Source organism: Salmo salar, chromosome ssa12 (assembly GCF_905237065.1).
Source record: "Salmo salar chromosome ssa12, Ssal_v3.1, whole genome shotgun sequence".
Taxonomy (NCBI): Eukaryota; Metazoa; Chordata; class Actinopteri; order Salmoniformes; family Salmonidae; genus Salmo; species Salmo salar.
The window spans coordinates 49,084,625-49,108,822 of NC_059453.1; the positions used below are offsets into that span (position 1 = coordinate 49,084,625).

Genomic DNA, 24,198 nt, shown 5'->3' on the forward strand with positions numbered 1-24,198 from the left:
ATTATTGCAATAATGAAACCCTCAGCTCAACAGTCTTGACTGTCGGACCGAGTGCTTGAATCATACAGAGAATACCGTGTCTTTATATACCAAACTTAAAAATGCTTCAACCATGGCTGGCTCCACCCTTCCCAGATAGATTGGGGGGCACCATGAGCCACTTTGGGCTCATCCTGTCTTTATCTGCCCCTGGCATTATCTTAACCCCTGACCCCGGCCTAATTTCCCAGGCCAGGATGTCTAAGGACCACTGAGACCTTTGTTCTACTCCTCTCTATCCCAGCTAAACATACATCATATCTTGTCTATGGAATGCTGGCTCAATCAGAACAGAGACATATGTCTCACATGCACCACTAATCATAGAATGGAATGTGGCTGTTTGGTTTCTTATCACCAAGACATCAATCAATTGTCAGCTTCAAGCCATTTCTAGTAAAACCCATGTCATTGACACCCAGACTAGCTGCAGGAAGCTAGAGTTGACACAATAAAACTCAGCATTAGCAGGACAGAAATACCTTACTGTTTGTTAAGTAAATAAAAATTAAATATCCACCAAATAAGGTGAATACATAATTTTTCTATCACAAGGTTCATTTGTAAGAACCAACTATCAGAACCTAATCAGAACCAGACCATTACATCCAGATGTCCTGCTCAAAATGAGATATTGCATTTGTTTGCATTTTACCCCTGGATATGATTTACGTTAGCATTTTGCATGGTATGTAAAATTATGGATTACTAGTTTTTCTCAATGAGGTTAAAACTCCTTGAAATAACTGAGCCAAGGCCGGGGGCCTGTTTTTTAATCAGAATGCACATTGGCAGTATGGCGGAATGGCACCCCAATTCTTCATGGCATCATCATTCAATGGAAGACATTAAGATGTAAACTACCGTTCAAAAGTTTGTGGTCACTTAGAAATGTCCTTGTTTTTGTCCATTAAAATAACATCAAATTGATCAGAAATACAGGGTAGACATTGTTAATGTTGTAAATGACTATTGTAGCTGTGGCTCAGTTGGTAGAGCATGGTGTTTGCAACACCAAGGTTGTGGGTTCAATTCCCACGGGGGACCAGTACAGAAAAAAAAATGTATGAAATGTATGCATTCACTACTATAAGTCGCTCTGGATAAGAGCGTCTGCTAAATGACTATAATGTAAATGGAAACAGAAGATTCTTTATGGAATATCTACATACAGTAGGGGTACAGAAGCCCATTATCAGCAACCAACACTCCTGTGTTCCAATGGCACGTTGTGTTAGCTTATCCAAGTTTATCATTTTAAAAGGCTAATTGAAATTATGTTAGCACAGCTGGAAACTGGCCTTCTTTAGACAAGTTGAGTATCTGGAGCATCAGCATTTGTGGGTTCGATTACAGGCTCAAAATGGCCAGAAACAAATAACTTTCTTCTGAAACTTGTCAGTCTATTCTTGTTCTGAGAAATTAAGGCTATTCCAAGGCGGAAATTGCCAAGAAACTGAAGATCTTGTACAACGCTGTGTACTACTCCCTTCACAGAACAGAGCAAACTGGCTCCAACCAGAATATAAAGAGGAGTGGGAGGCCCCGTTGCACAACTGAGCAAGAGGACAAGTACATTAGAGTGTCTAGTTTGAGAAACAGATGCCTCACAAGTCCTCAACTGACAGCTTCATTAAATAGTACCCGCAAAACACCAGTCTCAACGTCAACAGTGAAGAGGCGACTCCAGGATGCTGGCCTTCTAGGCAGAGTTGCAAAGAAAAAGCCATATCTTAGACTGGCCAATAAAATAGAAGATTAAGATGGGCAAAAGAACACAGACACTGTGCAGAGGAAGATTGGAAAAAAGTGTTAAGGACAGACTAATCTAAGTTTGAGGTGTTTGGATCACAAAGAACATTCGTCAGATGCCGAAAAAATGAAAATGTGCTGGAGGAGTGCTTGACGCCATCTGTCAAGCATTGTGGAGGCAATGTGATGGTCTGGGGGTGCTTTGGTGGTGGTAAAGTGGGAGATTTGTACAGGGTAAAAGGGATCTTGAAGAAGGAAGGCTATCACTCCATTTTGCATAGCCATGCCATACTCTGTGGACGGCGTTTAATTGGAGCCAATTTCATCCCACAACAGGAGAATGACCCAAAGTACAGCTCCAAACTATGCAAGAACTATTTAGGGAAGAAGCAGTCAGCTGGTATTCTCTCTATAATGGAGTGGCCAGCACAGTCACCGGATCTCAACCCTATTGAGCTGTTGTGGGAGCAGCTTGACCGTATGGTACGTAAGAAGTGCCCATCAAGCCAATCCAATTTGTGGGAGGTGCTTCAAGAAGCATGGGGTGAAATCTCTTCAGATTACCTCAACACATTGACAACTAGAATACCAAAGTTCTGCAAGGCTGTAATTAATGCAAATGGAGGATTCTTTGAAGAAAGCAAAGTTTGAAGGACACAATTATTATTTCAATTAAAAATCATTATTTATAACCTTGTCAATGTCTTCACTATATTTCCTATTCATTTTGCAACTAATTTCATGTATATTTTCATGGAAAATAAGGACATTTCTCAGTGACCCCAAACTTTTGAACGGTAATATACCTGTGGATTGTTCAATGTGAAGGGACTAGTTGTATAAATAATTCCATTGTGTGCTAAGTGTTCAAGATTAATTCTACCACAGTGCTTTGTCCGTTCATGATGGACTGGACCAGTTTCCAGGTACAGGGAGTTTTTACATGGAGCCAATGTGCGTTCTCATGTCTTGAATCAGTTTTGTGGAATGATTTGTATCTCTAGCTTCGTCCAATAATCCAATGTCTTACTATTTCATTTTTGTCAAGAAGATGGAAGTGAACCTTTTGTCCTCCCTAACAAAATGCTCAGTATTTGCCAAAGGATTACTGATAGCAAGCCACATTTGGTAATGTTGCTCTTCTCATTGTAAAATCACAGATGAAAGGTTTATATGCAAAAATATAAAAGTCCTACATTTCAAAGCTTTGCATGCAAATAATGTATAATCAGAAACTACTTTATTTGCCAAGTATATTTACACATACTCAGAATTCTACTTGAAAGTATTCAGAGCCCTTGACTTTTCCGCATTTTGTTACGTTACAGCCTAATTCTAAAATGTATTAAATTGTTTTTTTCCCCTCATCAATCTACACACAATACCCCATAATGACAAAGTAAAAACAGGTTGTTAGAATTTTTGCAAATTTATAAAAAAGACATAACTGAAATATAACATTTACATAAGTGTCATGGTTGTCGTCGGTTAAGGAGGACCAAAATGCCGCAGGTATGTGTAAACTCATCTTCTTTATTACATGGAAAGAAGGAAAACCCAAAATAAACACGTATACAAAGAAACACACCGACAATAACCAGTCCTGTAAGGCTTGATGCTATACACGGAACAATCTCCCACAATTAAACAGACAAACACACCCAACTAATATAGGACGTCCAATCAAAGGCAACACCACAGAGCTGCCTTCAATTGGAAGTCCACCCCAATTAACCAAACATAGACATACAACTAACTAGATCAACATAGAAATACGTAAACAAGGAACAGTGCCCAAAAACCCCGGAATACTTAAATCAAATGCCCTTTTTAGAAAAACACCACCCCTAACCACATAAAACAAATACCCTCTGCCACGTCCTGACCAAACTACAATACCAATTAACCCTTATACTGGCCAGGACGTGACAATAAGTATTCAGACCCTTTACTCAGTACTTTGTTGATGCACCTATGGCAGCGATTACAGCAGCGAGTCTTCTTGGGTAGGATGCTACAAGCTTGGCACACCTGTATTTGGGGAGTTTCTTCCATTCCTCACCCTAGTCTGAGGTCCTTGGCACTCTGGAGCAGGTTTTTAATCAAGGATCTCTCTGTACTTTTCTCCATTACCTTTGCCTCGATCCTGACTAGTGTCCCAGTCCCTGCCGCTGAAAAACATCCCAACAACATGATGCTGCCACCACCATGCTTCACTGTAGGGATGGTGCCAGGTTTACTCCAGATGTGACGCTTGGCATTCAGGCCAAAGAGTTCGAATTCACACAATTATCAAGAGAAAAAGTCCCTTGTCATCCCTACTGCCTCTAATCTGGCGGCTCACTAAACACAAATGCTTTGATTGCAAATTATGTCTGAGCTTTCCGTAATAAAATAAAAACAAGAAAATGGTGCAATCTGGTTTGCTTAGTATAAGGAATTTGAAATGATTTGTACTTTTACGTTTGATACTTAAGTATATTTTAGTAATTGCATTTACTTTTGATACTTTTGATACCATCGGGTTCTTGGTCACCTCCCTGACCAAGGCCCTTCTTCACTGATTGCGCAGTTCGGCCGGTCGGCCAGCTCTAGAATGTATTGGTGGTTCCAAACTTCTTCCATTTAAGAATGATAGAGGCCACTGTGTTCTTGGGTACATTCAATACTACAGGAAGTTTTGGTACCCTTCCCCAGATCTGTGCCTTGACACAATCCGGCTTCCGAGCTCTACGGACAATTCCTTCGACCTCATGGCTTGGTTTTTGCTCTGACGTGCACTGTCATATATGCACTGTTATATAGACAGGTGTGGGCCTTTCCAAATCATCTCCAATCAATTGAATTTACCCCAGGTTGACTTCAATCAAGGTGTAGAAACATCTCAAGGATGATCAATGGAAACCGAATGCACCTGAGCACTATTTTGAGTCTCATAGCAAAGGGTCTGAATACTTATAAGGTATTTCTATTATTGTTTTTATACATTTACAAAAATATCTGAAAACCTGTTTTTGCTTTGTTCTTATGGGGTATTGTGTGTAGATTGATGAGAAAAAGGCTGTAACGCAACAATTTGGAAAACGTCAAAGGGGTCTGAGTACTTTCCGAAGGCACTGTGTAATCCTAACAAACAAGAGAATTTGTTTATCTATAGGTGATAAAAGAGATCTTGGAGTATAGAAATATGCATAGATTGTGAAACAGCTGTATATCCTTGTCTTCACTGGGTTATATGGAGTGTAGACTCAGGGTGGGTCCTCTATTTGCCGATGATGACATTCCTGTAGCCCTTGACGTGACACAGCTTATTGCTGTCAAAGTCGACCACCAGTTTCCGTTGGCCTGAGTGGGTTGGCGTGAAGTAGATTTTGACCTTGGCATCTTGCCCGGGTTCCACCGTGGAGTTAAGTCTAAGGAAGGTACATATTTAGAAGTTACTCTATCGACATACTCTGGAACACTCTATCATGCTCAGCATTCTCAGCATAACTGTTTAGACAGTTTATATTTTTTTATGAACGCCTTGGCTATCAATGGATGTCTTTAGCTAGTGTGATTGTAATAATTTTGCTGAGTTGACCAGCTAGGACTGTGTATGTATTGCTTCACTGTCTACAGTATGCTCTCATCCTACACCACCAGCCATATACATATGTGTGAACTAGATGTCACTTTGGATTAAAATATCTGCTAAATAACCATATTCATATATCCGTATAGGATATATAAATCTGTCATAGGAGCTTCTCAAACTCATTCAAAACTGTCTTTATAATCAAATCCCTTCATATTCTCTGCCTCTAGGCAGTTGTCTCGATTGCGTAACACCACATTGAGCCAAACATCTGGGAATTGCAAGTCAACCAAACCCTATCGTCACCAGCATCTGAATGTTTGGAGATCCAACTCTGACAAAGCGATGCTCTCAAAATCCAATTATTTTATTTATAGTGAATAAATCCGGACAAACATTAATTAACTGGTGAAACATCTTGCTTTTGTCTAGCCAACTCCTTAGTCTTTGATGTGAAAGTGTTACTTTTCCAATCAAAACACTATTTTGAGAAGCTTCATGAATTGTGACCTTGGCAAGACACTTGGAAAATTTTAGTCTGCTTGATTTGTAGATGGCTGGGAATTCAATATCCATCTTAGCCCTAATAAGGCTGTTACTCTGCTTTTGACATGTAAGCGTTATTGTCTGCTACAGACATTACTCTTATCATTGACTCCAACTACCAAAGCATGGACATACACCACTCGGTGACTAGATGATTATATGTGTATGAATTACATATGGTTATGGACATACCTGACAAACTACACTAAATGGCTATACGCTTTGACCTTTACTAACATGTCCTATACTGTATACACAAAAGCACATGTCCTGTTGTTAGTGTTTGATATCCATGGACTTGATCTGTTATCAGTCCTTATCCTGTTAGGGCTAGGGGGCAGTATTGACACGGCTGGATAAAAAACATACCCGATTTAATCTGGTTACCACTCCTACCCAGTAACTAGAATATGCATATACTTATTACATATGGATAGAAAACACCCTAAAGTTTCTAAAACTGTTTGAATGGTGTCTGTGAGTATAACAGAACTCAAATGGCAGGTCAAAACCTGAGAGATTCCTTTACAGGAAGTGGCCTGTCTGACCATTTCTTGAACTTCTTTTCCATCTCTATCTTTTACTAAGGATCTCTGCTCTAACGTGACACTTCCTACGTCGTCCATAGGCGCTCAGAGCCCGGGAAAAAACAGAATGTCGTCATCCCAGCCCCAGGCTGAAACACATTATCGCCTTTCTCAAGTGGCCGATCAAGGGACTCTGGGCTTAGGCGCATGACCCGACCGCCCCCGCCTTTGTGATTTTTCCTCTGTTTGCCGAAAAGGAGATTCCCTGTCGGAATATTATCGCTTTTCTACGAGAAAAATGGCGTAAAAATTTATTTTAAACAGCGGTTGACATGCTTCGAAGTACGGTAATGGAATATTTAGAATTTTTTTGTCACGAATTGCGCCATGCGCGCGACCCTCTTTACCATTTCGGATAGTGTCTGGAACGCACGAACAAAACGCCGCTATTCGGATATAACGATGGATTATTTTGGACCAAACCAACATTTGTTATTGAAGTAGCAGTCCTGGGAGTGCATTCTGACGAAGACAACAAAAGGTAATCAAACTTTTATAATAGTAAATATGATTATGGTGAGTGCTAAACTTGCCGGGTGTCTAAATAACTAGCCCGTGATGCCTGGGCTATGTACTTAGAATATTGCAAAATGTGCTTTCACCAAAAAGCTATTTTAAAATCGGACATATCGAGTGCATAGAGGAGGTCTGTATCTATAATTCTTAAAATAATTGTTATGCTTTTTGTGAACGTTTATCGTGAGTAATTTAGTAAAATGTTAGCGAATTCCCCAGAAGTTTGCGGGGGTATGCTAGTTCTGAACGTCACATGCTAATGTAAAAAGCTGGTTTTTGATATAAATATGAACTTGATTGAACAAAACATGCATGTATTGTATAACATAATGTCCTAGGGTTGTCATCTGATGAAGATCATCAAAGGTGAGTGCTGCATTTAGCTGTCTTCTGGGTTTTGGTGACATTATATGCTAGCTTGAAAAATGGGTGTCTGATTATTTCTGGCTTGGTACTCTGCTGACATAATCTAATGTTTTGCTTTCGTTGTAAAGCCTTTTTGAAATCGGACAGTGTGGTTAGATTAACGAGAGTCTTGTCTTTAAATAGCTGTAAAATAGTCATATGTTTGAGAAATTGAAGTAATAGGATTTTAAGGTTTTGAAAATCGCGCCACAGGCTTCAAGTGGCTGTTACGTAGGTGGGACGAATTCGTCCCGCCTAGCCCATAGAGGTTATTGGACATAATGTAGATGTCACACTGCCATGGTTGTCCTACTTCTCAGTGATGATCTGTCCTCCAGTGAGGTTGGAACCCTCCACGGTGAAACAGCAGTTCTGCAGTGGTACTGGCAGAGGGTTCTGTAGAGTTATCTCAGCCGCCAGCTTACGGTTCTCTTTGGGTTCCCCAAGAATCTACAACGTAAGGGACATCACTTAATGCTCTGAGACGTTGCATTTCATCGGCAAGAGAAATGTTCCATCGATACAAATCTGACTCAAGCTTGCAATGCCAGCTAGAACCATTTATTTTCAAATGAATATTGTGACCTCTGTCCTAGCATGAGTACTTCCAGGCAACTTTGTTTTCTTGGAACTGTGGTTAGTCTACTTGGCTTGGGACCAAATGTTTGAAACTTTGATTCCCAAGTCAGACTACCCCGCTGATTATGCTTTATTCATATATTAATTAATAAACTATTAATGTTAACGATTGCACTTACACATTTTTATTGTATGCTTTATTCTTGGTTTGTAAAGTGTTATAGTAGTGACCGTACCCTGACTTTGATCTCAGGATTTTCCAGTACAACGTTCCTCACAGCGAGGTAGGCCTCTCGGGTGCCGTAGTCTAGGAGCAGAGCCGCCAGCCGGATCAAATTGTCCTCAGTGAGGTTCTCGGCATACTTGGAATAGTTCATTCTCAGAGGTACTCGCTTCTCTGGAGAGAGACATAAAAGCTTAGAAAGTGACACTCACAAAAGCACAACTTAAAACATGTTGACACATTGACATAAGCAGAGACACAAAGCACTGGACAGTTTGCATTCGTTGACATAGACACACAATTAGCATTAGACAATGAAAGAACATGAAGAGATACATCTGTACACAGGCTTATACTCTAAAAGAGCTAGGTGTAAATGATAATCAAATCCAGATACAGTATATCACACTCATACATTTATACACAGAACACTCCATTCTACAAAGCCAACTGACCTTCTCCAGGTGCCAACGCTACGTTGAGCAGGTCTTTGAACCCACAGTTCTCTCCCAGAATGCCGTTGTAGGACACAGCTCTGGAGCCGAACACCAGACGGCACTTTTTCCCATTCGGTGTGTTATTCGTAACCACGGCGAACACGTCAAAGTCGCAGCCCTTCCTCATCTCCGCAGAAACCTTGATAGCGATAAGCAGGCCAGCATTTTCTTGCTGCTGCAGAAGTTTGTTCTGGTGGTTGGCTTTTGTAAAGGCCTCCCTTTCCTCGTCAGAACCTGGGGGCACAAAAAAACTAAAAGTTATACATGCTTTCATACTGTGTATAGCCTCTGATCAACCCTGACACATTCAGGGAAGAATAAGAACTTGTTTCCAAACCAGAGTAGTCCTTAGTGTCCTTCACCACAAATTGCTCTATACGTTCTTGGATTGTACATATAGTGAACAGACTATTACAAATATTGATACATAATATGTGATTTTCCTATCTGCTGTCTTGGTGGCATATCGTGGTGTAATGTGACATTAGTGTGTACTGATGGCATGTTACAGTGGTGTGTTTGTTAGTTTGTCCATTTTCAGTCAGTGTGATGCAGTGGTGTGTATATATCATCGAACCCAAGCTTCCCGTTTCCTACCTCTCCTTCCCCTTATTATATCCTCGCCTTTTCACTCACAACCTGAGGCGAATTCAACAAGGCTTCTGTTGCGGCGAAAATGTTGCCAGAGTAACAATTTCAGTTGAACGATTTGAATTAACATTCTAAAATGTTATGGTGAAACATCAAACAGCTACTTTTTGTAAGGATTACTGTGGCTTTTTAGCAACAATATTCAAACATTCCTACTACATGTAATAGAAAGCCTACATGGTCACTTCATTATTTGTAGCAGCCGTTTAGACCAAAACAGACACTTATGTTCGCTGCACACTACCTTCTCAGACTGTTCACTAATATTAGTGAACGGTCACGGCTAACACAAGACAAATGGTATATGTTAGCTAACGTTCGCAACCAATTTCCCTTGTTGAATGCACCTCATGTCAGCACTTGTCTGACTCTGTTGGTCACCAGACATAATAGGATGCCAGCCATGCCTGGCCCTATTGCCACGCTGCAAATTTTTATCAAGTATTGGGGGTCCTTATTGTTTGTTGTAGCGAAGCTCCCTACCCTCAGGGTACTTATACAGGTGTGTGATGTCTTCTCTCCTATCACTGCCCACACTCTTAGTGCTGATCTTCAGGCCCACTTGGACGGAGCTAATTATCTTCTTTGTGGTGCCGTCTTTGTGCTTCATAAATGTGTGCACGTCAGCGTTGACCTCCGCAAACACAAATGGGGCATCATATTTATAGGTGAGCTCGCCCTCCTTGATGGCTTTCAGTGGGATAGGGCCACAGCAGTAAACTCCTGAAAGAACGGGATAGTGAGTGAGTGAAAAAGTCATACAATCTGTGAGAGAACTGAAAATGACATGTTTTTAAGTCTTATCTTAAGGCATATCTTTATCTCTACTAGTAAAATATGACGATTAGCGATTTAGCAGTTTCTACACCAAAATCCCAATACGTAACTTTCTACACCAAATCCCAATACGTAACTTTAATCGTATCACGGGAATCAATACACATTTGAATTGGGGTCAGGCCCTTTTATGGGCTATTCTGTATTTGTTGGGGTTATTATAGTTGGTGTTATTCTCAATGCCTTACCTTCACTCTTCTCCTGTGGTGTGGGGTCCATGGCCTGCCAGCCATCAAAACCTGGTTTAAGGTCAGGTCTGGTCATCCAGTTCTCGACCCAGCAGTGGTAGTTCCTACAAAGAAAAAAATACCAACTCTGGTATGTTCTCATGGTGAATTAATCAGACGGACAAAAAAGACGACCTTTCGATCCAAGTTGGAGCACACCAGAGTTGCGGACGTTCCTTCCTGCTTTGATATGTTCCTTTTCGCTTCTGTCCTGCAACTGATAAGTTGGATGTGTATATTTTTATTTCTTTTTTTATAGTTCCTACAAGGACACAACAGCCAAATCAAATCAAATTGTATTTGTCACATGCGCCGAATACAACAGGTGTACATTTTACCGTGAAATGCTTACTTACAAACCAACAGTGCAGTTCAAGAAATAAGAGTTAAGAAAATATTTACTAAATAAACTAAAGTCAACATTTTTATAAAAAGTAACACAATAAAATAACAATAACGAGGCTTTATGTTCCGGGGTACAGGTTAGTTGAGGTAATTTGTACATGTAGGTAGGGGTAAAGTGACTATGCATAGATAATAAACAGCGAGTAGCAGCAGTGTAAAAACAAAGGGTTGGGGGGTGTCAATGTAAATAGTCTGGGTGGCCATTTGATTAATTGTTCAGCACTCTTACGGCTTAGGGGTAGAAGCTGTTAAGGAGCCTTCTGGACCTAGACTTGGCTCTCCGGTACCGCTTGCCGTGTGGTAGCAGAGAGAACAGTCTTTGACAATTTTTGGGGCCTTCCTCTGACACTGCCTAGTATATTGGTCTTGGATGGCAGGAAGCTTGGCTCCAGTGATGTACAGGGCTGTACGCACTACCCTCTGTAGCGCCTTATGGTCGGATGCCGAGCAGTTGCCATACCAGGCAGTAATGCAACCGGTCAGGTTGCTCTCGATGGTGCAGCTATAGAACTTTTATTGGTGTGTTTAGACCATGATAGTTTGTTGCTGATGTGGACACCAAGGAACTTGAAACTCTCGACTCATTCCACTACAGCCCCGTCAATGTTAATGGGGGCCTGTTTGGCCCTCCTTTTCCTGTAGTCCACAATCAGCTCCTTTGTCTTGCTCACATTGAGGGAGAGGTTGTTGTCCTGGCACCACACTGCCAGGTCTCTGACCTCCTCCCTCGTCAGCAAACTTAATGATGGTTTTGGAGTCGTGGGTGAACATGGAGTACAGGAGGGGACTAAGCACGCACCCTTATGGGGCCCCAGTGTTGAGGATCAGTGTGGCAGATTTCTTGTTTCCTACCCTTACCACCTTGGGGCGGCATGTCAGAAAGTCCAAGATCCAGTTGCAGAGGGAGGTGTTTAGTCTCAGGGTCCTTAGCTTAGTGATGAGCTTTGAGGGTACTATGGTGTTGACATCGCGCACCAGCTGTTATTGACAAATAGACACACACCCCTACCCCTCTTCTTACCAGACATAGCTGTTCTGTCCTGCTGAGGGACAAAAAACCCAGCCAGCTCTATATTATCCATGTCTTTGTTTAGCCACGACTCAGTGAAACATAAGATATTATAGTTTTTAATGTCCCGTTGGTAGGATAATAGACCTTTCCAGATTGCTGTCTGGCAGAAGAGCAGGACATTTGTTCATTTGTTCATCTTCCGGAATGCTTTGACTATTTCCAGATTGTTGTCTAAAAGGCATGAGTAAATTTAATCGATTTTCATCTTAAAATCAGAAATGACTGCATTTTGATTTTGTATTTCTATAGAATAACCATTGAAAACTGTAAATATACAATAAGTTACCCCAAACTTGTACTATTTAGAATGTATTTCTACAATACGTTTCAGTTAATATACATCTTAAAACACATACCTTAATCAGAAATTACTGTTTTTTTTCTGTCATTTTAGCCTGCCAAAGCAGTTGATATCTGTTACCGTTTTTGTCACTCTGACTCTTAATGTAAATGTCTGTAATTTTAAGATTTGACGTCTTTTGATGTTTTTTTTTCAGTTAATGTTTGGCACCCTGCGCTGCCGTACTTTTGACCGGTTTTTTATTTATTCATTTTTTACAGTGAAAAACAGTATTTTCCGACTATATACTGTACAACATCCTCTAGCTGTGTTGAATTTGTTTGAGTGGAAATTCTGTCACTCATCAATTTGATAGTCCTGAGTTCTCACCATATCATGTCTCTCGACTTCTGAACAAGTTGTCCGTTCTCATCCACATAGCGCTCTATCACCAGGTTACTGTTGGTGTCGTGGGCGGAATTGTAGTTGGTGACCACTCGACAAGGGATGCCCAGGGCTCGTGAAACTGATAGGGCAGAGAAATAATGTACAGTTAGCCAGTACTACTCATGAACTATTCTACTTCAGGTTTAACATATGGCATTATAAATACATTGTACATAAGTAGTTCATAGAATGTGCTACTTAATGTGTCTTGTGCAAAACAAAATGTTTTTATCCTACATCACGATACAGTATGTAAACGTGCTGTTAGCATTTCTATGCGTTCATGTCTAACCTGAGCAGGCCACTGCTGCAAACACCCAGCATTGGCCAAAGCGCACAGGTTGACAGGCATTTGTGTCCCAGTTCCGCAGGATCTCCACACTGCCCTTCCATGACAGGGGGCTCACCCCACCGTCATAGTCATCAGTCCACCTGCCCAGCAAGACCCCTTTGTCGTCATTACAGTTCACCTGAGGGACATGGACAACAATGGTCAGGCTCTTCATTTCACATTAAATTTACTTTGTTATTTTGAGAGGTGCCATTTGCCATCTATGTTGAACTATTCTCCTGTATGCACTGTAGTGTGTAATGTAGTGCATGACAGGATGGGAAACCCATTTGATATGATCTCACCATGGCACTGAGAACTCTGGACACATAGATTGGGTTCTTCCTCCCTGAAGCGTCTTTCCCAGGGTTACGCAGGCACTTGGGGTTCATTTCCAGGATTCTCAGACAAGCTTCCAGAATCCCATCCTCAAACTACACAACACAGACAAAACAAATAAGGAAAGATGGACTACAGATGTAGCATCTTAATTTGATCACTCTTTTGTTGCTCAAATTTTCCTACACCACAGGAAATGCAGATTATTTTTGTGATTTACAAAAAATTACTGAAAATCCACACAAGCACGCAGTTAGTTATATTAACAGTGTTGCACTTTTCATGTAGCCTACTTTTGGTCAGCTAATATCCTAACTACCAATCAAACAACATTATGAACTAAATGTTCAAATCCTGTTGCTGCAGGATTATTTTGCTATGACAATATACCTGTCCTGTAGGTCCAATTTAAGGTCCTACATCTGTACATGCGGATATATTGAAGCAACATCTCAAGACATCAGTCAGGAAGTTAAAGCTTGGTCGCAAATGGGTCTTCCAAATGGAGAATGACCACAAGCACACTTCCAAAGTTGTGGCAAAATGGCTTAAGGACAACAAAGTCAAGGTATTGGAGTGGCCATCACAAAGCCCTGACCTCAATCCCATAGAACATTTGTGGTCAGAACTGAAAAAGTGTGTGCGAGCAAGGAGGCCTACAAACCTGACTCAGTTACATCAGCTCTGTCAGGAGGAATGGGCCAAAATTCACCCAACTTATTGTGGGAAGCTTGTGGAAGGCTACCCAAAATGTTTGACCCAAGTTAAACAATTTAAAGGCAATGCTACCAAATACTAATAGAGTGTATGTAAACTTCTGACCCACTGGGAATGTGATGGAAATAAAAGCTGAAATAAATAACTCTACACTATTAATCTGACATTTCACATTCTTAAAATAAAGTGGTGATCCTATCTGACCTAAAACAGGGAATTTTTTACATGAATTAAATGTCAGGAATTATGAAAAACTAAGTTTAAATGTATTTGGCTAAGGTGTATGTAAACTTCCGACTTCAACTGTATATATATTATAGGGCTGTAACCCAAACAAAAAGCGAGGTGTAAACCTCTAATAAATACAAGGTACGAGACCCGTAATAACAAGTGCACACGGCAACACGCAAACTGATACCCCAGAGTACAGGAAATGCATTCCAGGTGACTACCTCATGAAGCTGGTTGAGAGCATGCCAAGAGTGTGCAAAGCTGTCATCTTGGCAAAGGGGGGCTACTTTGTTTAACACTTTTTTGGTTACTACATGATTCCATAAGTGTTATTTCATAGTTTTGATGTCATCACTATTATTCTACAATGTAGAAAATAGTAAAAATAAAGAAAAACCCTTGAATGAGTAGGCGTGTCCCAACTTTCAACTGGTACTGTATATATTTTCTAAATGGAACTAAACATGCAAGAGTGAGCAAAAGGTCAAATAATGATCAAAGGATTAGAAGTTTGCTTCTTGACTTTGATTCCCTCCTGAAAATAACAGGTGCAAATGCTTAGTAAAGCTGGATACCAGTCACATGCATAAGCAGTATGCAACTATGACACACACCCATTAAATACAGAGCTGTATCAACAATGGAATCTATGTCTCAAAATCTCACAGTGGGATTATCATGATCTGTCAATCATACACTGATTGAACCAATGGAAGTGTCTAGATTTGGAAATCGATCAGCCTGAAGTGGATTTTTCCAATCAGCAGTTGACAGGATGTCCCATCCATCACAAGTTCCTCTGAACCCTATTTTCCCTTTATCACACTTGTCAGGCCACTGATAAGTATATAGGCAACACTATCTCTATTTTGAAAGTACACAGTACAGTAGTAGGAAAGTGGTTAAGAGCACATTTTTTGATAACGGGCAATTTTTCCTTATTGGGGTAAGCTTGGGCCAAAGTGGAGCCGATAGCACTTGTGTTGGTGTTGGTACCTGGCCAAAATTCCAAGGTGTAGGGATGAGGTATTTCCAGCTGCCTCGGAAAATAATACCATCTTGAGCCAAGACGTACTCCGTCAGTTTCTCCTCACTGTCCATGTACACCACATCGCCTGTTGCCAAGAGACATACAAATAATACAGTAATAAGGTATCGTCTGTACATAGGCCCCACTACACTGAATGGATGCACTTGCAGACAGCATGACTCAAGGAATGTTTACCCACCTGTGCACCAAGGGTTATATAGCAGCACAAACTCCACCAAGCCCCCCTGACCCAGGGTCAAGCGCCACCGTCCGATAGGCGCGTCCGGGGGGGAACAGATGGACAGGGACACCATGTACCCGGGGGGACTGGTGACTGCGGCACTCCAGCGGGAGGTGTCGATTTGGTCAGTCAGACCAAAGGAGGCCCGTGTGCCATACTGATCACTGGGCTGGGGACCTGGAAGAGGACATGGAGGAGAGGAAGGGATAGGGATGGAATAGGAACCGTTGAAACACAGAACTGATGTTTGTGAAAAATAATACATTGACACCTTTCTGTTTCTCAATGACATTCAATTCAACATTGAAAATAGGTGCAAGTTTAAGTTGGTTCCATCTGAGCGAGTCTGACCACAAGTCAGAGACCACTATGATCACACACCAAATTCGTTTTATGGATGCTTTTTGTCTTCTGCTGCCTCTAAAAGGGAAAGTAATCAATCCAAAAGTAACGGAAACTTATCAGATTCCATTACTAAGTTTGAGTAATCCAAAAGTTATGTTACTGATAAAGATTTGACTGAAAAATTTTACCCTGAGGGTAAATAATGGTAGAGGAGGCAACTAACTATTCTGCTCAATACTGGTATCACTGACAATTGGACCAGGCTAAAACAGTTTCCCTTTCCTTGAAACAACATCACCATCATCTTTTTTCTTTTTCCTTATTGTCTTCTAGATCACAATTGCCATTGGAGAGAATCAACAAGGTCCCAGTGCCAATAGAAACACACAATTATGCATTTCCATAGTACCTTTGACATTTCCTGACAGACAAGACCCAGTTAAAGAATGTTCTCCATTCCCTGTTCAAAATCTAAACAGAAACTTAGTTCCAAAATATGTAAGGACTTTTAAATAGCCTCAGTGAATACCTGCTTAAATGTTTATTTGATTAAATTAAAACAGTCTATTGGGCATGGCAGCAACATCTCCCCACTGGGCACAGACGTCAGTTCAACGTACATTTTTTATTTACATTTGGTTGAGTTGTCAACTAATGTGAATTCAACGTAAAATCAACAAAACCTGTCACCATGACATTGGATTTAGGTTAAAAGTTGGTTTTCTGTGTTTCAATAGTTTTTAAATGACATGGAAACAACATTGATTCAACAAGTTTTTGCTCAGTGGGGATCAAGTCTAAATCTGCAAATTTGAAAATACCTCATGCATGCGCTGCTCCTTAGTGTGTAACACCATAACAACAGACTATGCTCTTTTTGTTTCTATTGTTTTAACCTATGATTTTTATTTTGAGCTAGCACCTTTCAGACTGAATTGATGTCAGCTAACAACCCAGTGAAAACACAGTTACCTGTCTCCACGGTGAGGTTGAGTGCACTGCCGCCAGGCTGGTATTCCCCCGAGCGGAGGTGCAGGTTGATGGTGAACGGCTGGCCTCTTCTAACGATCAGCTGCTCCACCCCGTTGAGCTCCGTACGGTGGTCTGTGTTGTTGAACTCACACTCCAGGTCCCATCTGGCAATTTCCAATGCTGGGAGATGGATGAGAGAGAGAGAGAGGCATAGTGAGTGGAATGACCTCTTAACATCTACCCAGCCAGTTACGAGGGAACAGAATTCTGCTCGAAAGTTCCTCTGTTTGTTCTTTGAGGGTATACTGTAGGCCCACCTTCATTATAGTATGGTTTAACACATTCTGACATGTGTTTGTAAAAAGCGCTATAGAAATAACATTTTATTGAATAACTATCTTGGCGCCTCAGTGGTGGACCAACCCTCCCCTTGCTTTTAGGACAGTAGGGTCTATCCAGGCTTTCTATGTCTTCAGCCATAGGCTGAGAACTTGACTCTTCCAATTGCTCCTGGCTCCCCCATCTCAACACTTTTATTGATTCATTTAAAAAAAGGGACATTTTTCACAAGAGAGAAAATGAGACAACGTACATTTTCTGTCACTGCCTGCTAGGCGAAGTGCGCAAGCAAATATTGTACTTCTCCTTATCCCCCGGCCTCGGTGTGACTAAAGTCCCACATTTTGACTTCCTGTTTATACAGTAGGAAGAACTACAGTCCCCCTGCTTCCTCAAGACAAGACAGGGTGTTGTTAAATAATCTTGGGCATTGAAAAAAACTTGATGGAAAATGAACGTGCAGTGCCAAAGGTTATGCCCATTTAAACACTGACTGACAAGTGTTTCTGTATATTTGTTTTTATTTACATGGTCCATTATAGCTTGGTGTTTTAACACTGACCACTGTTTAACATTTCAAGTGTTAAGCTAACACACTATATTGGGTCCCATCCTAATTGCCTATAGGACAACATAACATCTCTTTTTCACACAAACAGCTAAGAAAATGAAGTTACATTAACCATATTACACAATCAGAGATGTCTTCTTCAAACTTAAGGTTGCTTGCTCTAGGGTGCTTGTACACTCTGCTTGCCAGGGTGCTACTTCTTGAAGAATGTTAGGGTGCTAACATTTATGGAGTTTAAGACCATCTGGATAGTACATCTTCTACATTTTACCCACAGCATGTTTCACACCTTGTAGTTTACGCTTACATTTTAGTCATTTAGCAGACGCTCTTATCCTGAGCGACTTACAGTAGTGATGTCACGTTCGTCGTAAGGATGGGACCAAGGCGCAGCGGGAATGTGTAAACTCATCTTCTTATTTATTGAGAAGAAAACATGAACACAGAAAACAAAATAACAAACGAAGCCGCTAACAGTCCTGTGAGGCACACAGCTACACTTGGAACAACTACCCACAAACACAGTGACAAAAAAAAAAACCTTACTTAAATATGACCTCCAATTAGAAGCAACGAAGAACAGCTGCTTCTAATTGAAGGCCAAACCAAAAACCCTGAACATAGAAATAGACTAAATAGACACAGACATAGAAATATACCAACATAGAACATTGCCCCAAAAAAAACGAAACACACTAAACAAACACCCCCTGCCACGCCCTGACCAAACTACAATAACAAACAACCCCTTTTACTGGTCAGGACGTGACAAGTGAGTGCATACATTTTCATACTTTTTCGTATTTGAAAGGTGGGCCTTAAAGGAGACAAACTCCAGTCGTCAGTCCAACTCTGGGGCATTATTAGCTCATCCTAAAGAGGAACATAGTTGGCAGTAACCCTATTTTACTGAGCCATAAAGTATACCGGAGCTTGTGCTTTTGCACACCAAGAGGCAACAGGCCTATAAAATGGATCTATCAATGTCATAATCTGGAGACCATTACGAAGATTAATAGCAGATGAGAGATGGTGAACCAAAATGTTGTTTTTTGACAACACAGGCAATGGCTAAATCAATGTAATGGTAAACTGCAGTTTATTGCTGCGTGTCATAATCACATTACATCATTGGTGTCAAATAAAATACATTTTTATTAGCCACTCTAGCATTGTGGTATGAAAGATAATGTGCCATCTGAATTGAAAGGGTTTCTGTAGGTAGGGTGTAGTTATTGTTGTTTTGGATTATTCCACTGTTTAATTGTGAATCAATGATATCACTGTATTACAGTCTGCTAAAAATAATGAATTGACAAAGATTAGTACAAGCTATGTGTGTAGGGCATGTGTCTTCCCATTTGGGTTGTCACATAACCCCATTGAGTGAAGCAACAGTACTACTATGAGGTCGCCATCTCCATCATGCCATCACTCTTGGCTTACCCTCCCCTGTTTTGCTTCCAGTCGACTAACCTTGACCACTCCCACGTCAAGGCCCGTGCTATATGCCTATCAGAACTACTGGGCCAGCATAAATTCAATAAGGTCAGGGCTATGAAGGATCCTAGTCAGTAACATTTTTACAGAGGCAGGTACAGCAAATCCCAGGAAAAATGAATTCCATTCTCTCAGCTATTACAAGCAACTTACCCAGCCTAGTCATGAATGAAGCAGGTCTCTCTCTCTCCTCTGACAGTTGTAAAAACACAACACTGTGTCACAAATGCCGGCCCACTCTCTGTTGGAAATGTGGTATTTAGTTTTTCCCCTCATACCGTCAGAGCTGTGCACTCCTGGGAGTCATCATAATCGAGCACTTTGTGCATGTGTAGAGAGAGACACATTGTAAACAGGTGACACTTATTCCCCATTCCCTAACTGTTTAATTAAAGCACATTGAACCAAACTGCCCTGCATGGCTCCAAAAGATGAGCGAATGCTGTAGTATGCAGCATGCAGCTTAAGCTTAGAGGCATTTAACAATGTTTCATTGTACTATCATGGCAATAAAAACAGAAATACTTTATTTACATAAATATTCAGACCCTTTGCAATGAGACTCGAAATTGAGCTCAGATGTGTCCTGTTTCCATTGATCATCCTTGATCCCCAAGAACACAGTGAACTCCATCAATCTGGAAGAAGTTTGGAACCACCAACTCTTGGCTGCCTGACCAAACAAAGCAATCGGGGGAGAAATAGATTCTCTGTTCTGAAGAAACAAAGATTGAACTCTTTGGCCTGAATGCCAAGCGTCACGTCTGGAGGAAACCTGGAACCATCCCTACGGTGAAGCATGGTGAAGGAAGCATCATTATGTGGGGGTGTTGTTCAGCGGCAGGGACTGGGAGACTAGTCAGGAACGAGGCAAAGATAAACGGAACAAAGTACAGAGAGATCCTTGATGAAAACCTGCTCCAGAGCCCTCAGGACCTCAGGCTGGGGCGAAGATTCACCTTCCAACAGGACAACGACCCTAAGCACACAGCCAAGACAACACATGAGTGGCTTCGGGACAAATCTCTGAATGTCATTGACTGGCCCAGCCAGAGCCCGGACTTGAACCCAATCGAACATCTCTGGAGACACCTGAAAATAGCTGTGCAGCGACACTCCGCATCCAACCTGACAGAGCTTAAGAGGATCTGCAGCGAAGAATGGGAGAAACTCCCCAAATACAGGTGTGCCAAGCTTGTAGCATCATACCCAAGAAGATTTGAGTCTGTAATCACTGCCAAAGGTGCTTCAAGAAAGTACTGAGTAAAGGGTCTGAATACTTTGTAAATGTGATATTTCCTTTAAAACAAAAATCTGAAAAAATGTTTTTGCTTTGTCATTATGAAGTATTGTGTGTAGATTGATGATGGAAAAAATTTATTTAATCAACTTTAGAATGAGGCTGTAACGTTACAAAATGTGGGAAAAGTCAAGGGGTCTGAAAACCTTCCAAATGCACTGGGTTGCAGTTCTTGACACACTCAAACTCTTGGGCCTGGGACCTACTATCATACCCTGTTCAAATGGCACATAATATACACAATCCATGTCTCAATTGTCTCAAGGCTTAACAATTCTTCTTTAACCTGTGTCCTCCACTTCATCTATACTGATTGAAGTGGCTTTAACAAGTGACATCAATAAGGGATCATAGATTTCACCTGGAATCACCTGGTCAGTCTAAGTTATTGAAAGAGCAGGTGTTCTTAATGTTTTGTACACTCAGTGTATATGCAAATATATTAGGCTTAGGCATGGGTCAAACTCATTCCAAGGACAAAATGTAGTGTGGGACAGTTACTGGTTGCATTTACAGCTGCTAGTGTCATCATTAGTGTCATCATCATTAGTGTCATCAGAAATGGTGATTCAGAAAAATGAAATGTTGGTTTTATATTTATAATAATCAAATGATGATCTATATGCATAGCCATGGGAAGTAGGGGTGCTGAAGGTGCTGCAGCACCCCCTGATGAATTGAAATAATTTTGCCAAAATGATATAATTACTCCTGTCTAAACACTGACTGAATTTGGGCATCACACACACCAAACAGCTTGTTGTGGCCTCTCATCCTGGCAATTTGACTGGTAAACTCATAGGTATGCTCAAAATGGCTGCCAGTCCGGACTTGAATGGGCACAGTCATTCTCTGGATTCCGTTTTTATGGATTCTATTTCTCTTCACACTGTCAGTGAATAGCTAATAGGCCTTTCACAAGTTTCAAATTATAATTGTGGGCAATACGTTTGGAAAGCAAATGCCCGCTGCTAAAATGAGAATACTAATCTGTCAGTACACTAGACGTGAAAATGTTGTTTCTCAACAACTCAACACCAGTGTTTTTCAAAGTAGCTCCTGCCTATCTTGAGACCATCACCGGTATGGTGAGAAGCCTAGGCTATACATATCCATGCTATCTTCATCATTGTGTAAGTCAGTGCCACTGGAAAGTTGATTGAGTAGCCTACTGTAGCCTATATGTACTCTTAATATTGTACAATCTGTATCTCCCTTCTTTTTATTGACCCTGGACCAGGTCAAGACAAGGTTGTTTTTATTGATCTGTTTGACAGTGTCAGAGACACTCATTTAGGTCATTTGGGTAGTAGAAAAAAATATTATTATAATGTCTCCTGTCATGTAAGCCTAAATGACTTAGAATTGCATGAAATGGCCACATTTTTCTGGACCTTAAAAATCCACATGTTAGTAAATCCTAAAAACGCTTCTGCTGGACTGTATGACACTAGCAAATGCGATGACAGACTGCGTTATTAGAGAAAAATGTTACCCCCCCCAAACTCAAACCATCTTCTCATAGCCATGTCTACAGTGTATGCACCATGTTAAGTTGGTAGTTATGGTTTAAGCATTGGCCATAGGAAAATATTTGTTGCTCCACTTTCACACCATTATAGCATATCCTAGGTCATCAAATGACAACCAGCAAAGCTATTTGCTGTCATAATTCGTCTATGGCGGGGGATGGGTCAGATTTCACTTTGTCTCTTCAGTTTTTAGCGTTTTTTCTAAACAGAGCAATTATTCTCCAATAGCCTTATAAGGCAATATGGAAATGCTCTAAATTCTTCAAATATTTAGGTACCAAGTTGTGGCTCAGCCCTGTATGGAGTGATTTATTTTTGGAAGAAATAACATAACATGCGCTATTTTAGTAGGATATGTTACTAGAGAATGAGTCAGAAACAAACAAAGTCTGCCACTGTGTAGAGTCTACATTTTTGTTAATATTGCAAAAAATGCATTTGTTGTTTTAGCATACTGTTTATGAAACAAAAACATGTAATTCATAGTCGCTATCAAGTTCAAAGTTATGTTCAAATAAGCAGTAAATTGGGTGATGCAAGCACTACAGAAGAAGATTCGCAGATATACAATATTTTCAATATAACATTATAAATAGTCTTGTTATTAAAATCTTACCTTGAGCCATGATCGCGTTGATCTACAGCCGGGCAAGAGTCTGGGGTATGCTGGCTGGCAGGGGATATTGGATGTAGGTTATTCTCAATGACTGTGTCTATTACACTGTGCCGGGCTATTCAGACTGAACGGAGGTCTTATTTGGAGTGGTCATGCGCGTCACCGAAATTCCTTGGATCTGTAGGCTACTCTTGCCATATTGCAGCGCACCAAACATTGCAGAAGGCGACAGCATAATGCATAATTTCGGTTGGGGAGTGATTGGGCTTCCAAGAACCCCCGCATACGCGCGCTCACATGCATGGAAAGGGTGCGCGCGCACAGTAAACACACACACACACACACACACGGGACACACTCCACTGAGACCTCCACCTATAGTTGCATAATTTACTACATTAATTTGTGTGACAATAGGGAATAGGGAAGTCATTTTCATGTATGTGTAGACATACTTTAATGAATAAAATGTAGGAGTGACTCTGACCGGTTGATGTTTTGATAAGAAATAATTTGATATTTTGCTGTGATTCATGCTTTATCCAATAGTTTCTTCTTGGGGTCAAAATGACCCACGTTGTTAATCAATGTATATAAAATGTGTCGTGAATTTGAGGGTTAATGTAAACATTGTGTGAGTATTAATTAAGTGATAATGCCCGAGAAGCTGGTGTTTGGAGGATATATTGGCACGTGTGTTGTTAGGCCCGAGACAAAGTCGAGGGCAGGCAAACCGTGATTTACCCGAAACAGCAATACAAAAATAAAAATCCTCCGATAAATATTTAAAATGGGCAAGGGGGACAAGAGTCTCAAGTTTAAGTTTACTCTGCAGGCTATTCCATAAGCAAGGAGCGTAACAGGAAAAGGCAAGCCATACCCAACTCTGTGGAAATCGCATAGGCTTAAAGTCTAATCCATGCTTGAGACCTGGTTTTAGGAATTATAATTATAACATTGATGAGTGATGATTAATAAGAATGTAGTTTATTCAGAAGTGCTTTATAGACAAACACGAGAGCATGTTGTTCTTGTCTCACGGACTGCGAGGTCCAACCCACATTTTGATAATAAACACAGTGGTGAGTTCTGTAGCTAGCACCCGTAATAAACCTAAGTGCGCAATGATAAGTAGCATCCAGCGATTTAAGTGTTGATGCCGTAGCATGCATGTAAATAATATCGCCATAATCTATAACAGACATAAAAGTAGCTTGCACAATTTGTCTTCTATTTGTAGAGGACAAACATGTCCTGTTTCTATAGAGGAAGCCTAGCTTGATTTTTAGCCGTTTACAAAGTTCATCAATATGCATTTTAAAAGAGTGTATCAGCCAACCATGTCCCTAAGTATTTATATGCAGAGACCTGATTAATTCGAGAACCATCTAAGCTCGTAAATGCAAGTGTATTTTCATCCAACTTTTTGAACCTAACACATAAAATGTGTTTTCCTTGCATTTCTTTGCATTTGTATAAAAGACCCTTGTAATA

At 40.7% G+C, this 24,198-nt stretch overlaps 1 protein-coding gene across 2 annotated transcripts; it reads right to left on the bottom strand.

Moving 5' to 3' along the window:
• Positions 1–5,017: 5,017 nt before the first annotated feature.
• Positions 5,018–22,971, bottom strand: LOC106565224 (protein-glutamine gamma-glutamyltransferase 2). 2 transcript variants are annotated; one of them, XM_014132103.2, is made up of 13 exons: positions 22,705–22,971; positions 16,847–17,026; positions 15,488–15,706; positions 15,255–15,373; positions 13,277–13,405; positions 12,933–13,110; positions 12,584–12,719; positions 10,398–10,501; positions 9,856–10,095; positions 8,680–8,955; positions 8,238–8,398; positions 7,736–7,872; positions 5,018–5,204 (listed from the first exon to the last, which is right to left on the bottom strand). In XM_014132103.2, the coding sequence occupies exons 1-13, from the start codon at positions 22,712–22,714 to the stop codon at positions 5,054–5,056; spliced, it is 2,040 nt and encodes a 679-aa protein (XP_013987578.2). In that variant the 5' UTR covers positions 22,715–22,971; the 3' UTR covers positions 5,018–5,053. The 2 variants fall into 2 exon arrangements, with proteins under 2 accessions (XP_013987578.2, XP_045547393.1); XM_045691437.1 differs by lacking the exon at positions 22,705–22,971 and adding an exon at positions 19,410–19,437.
• Positions 22,972–24,198: the final 1,227 nt, after the last annotated feature.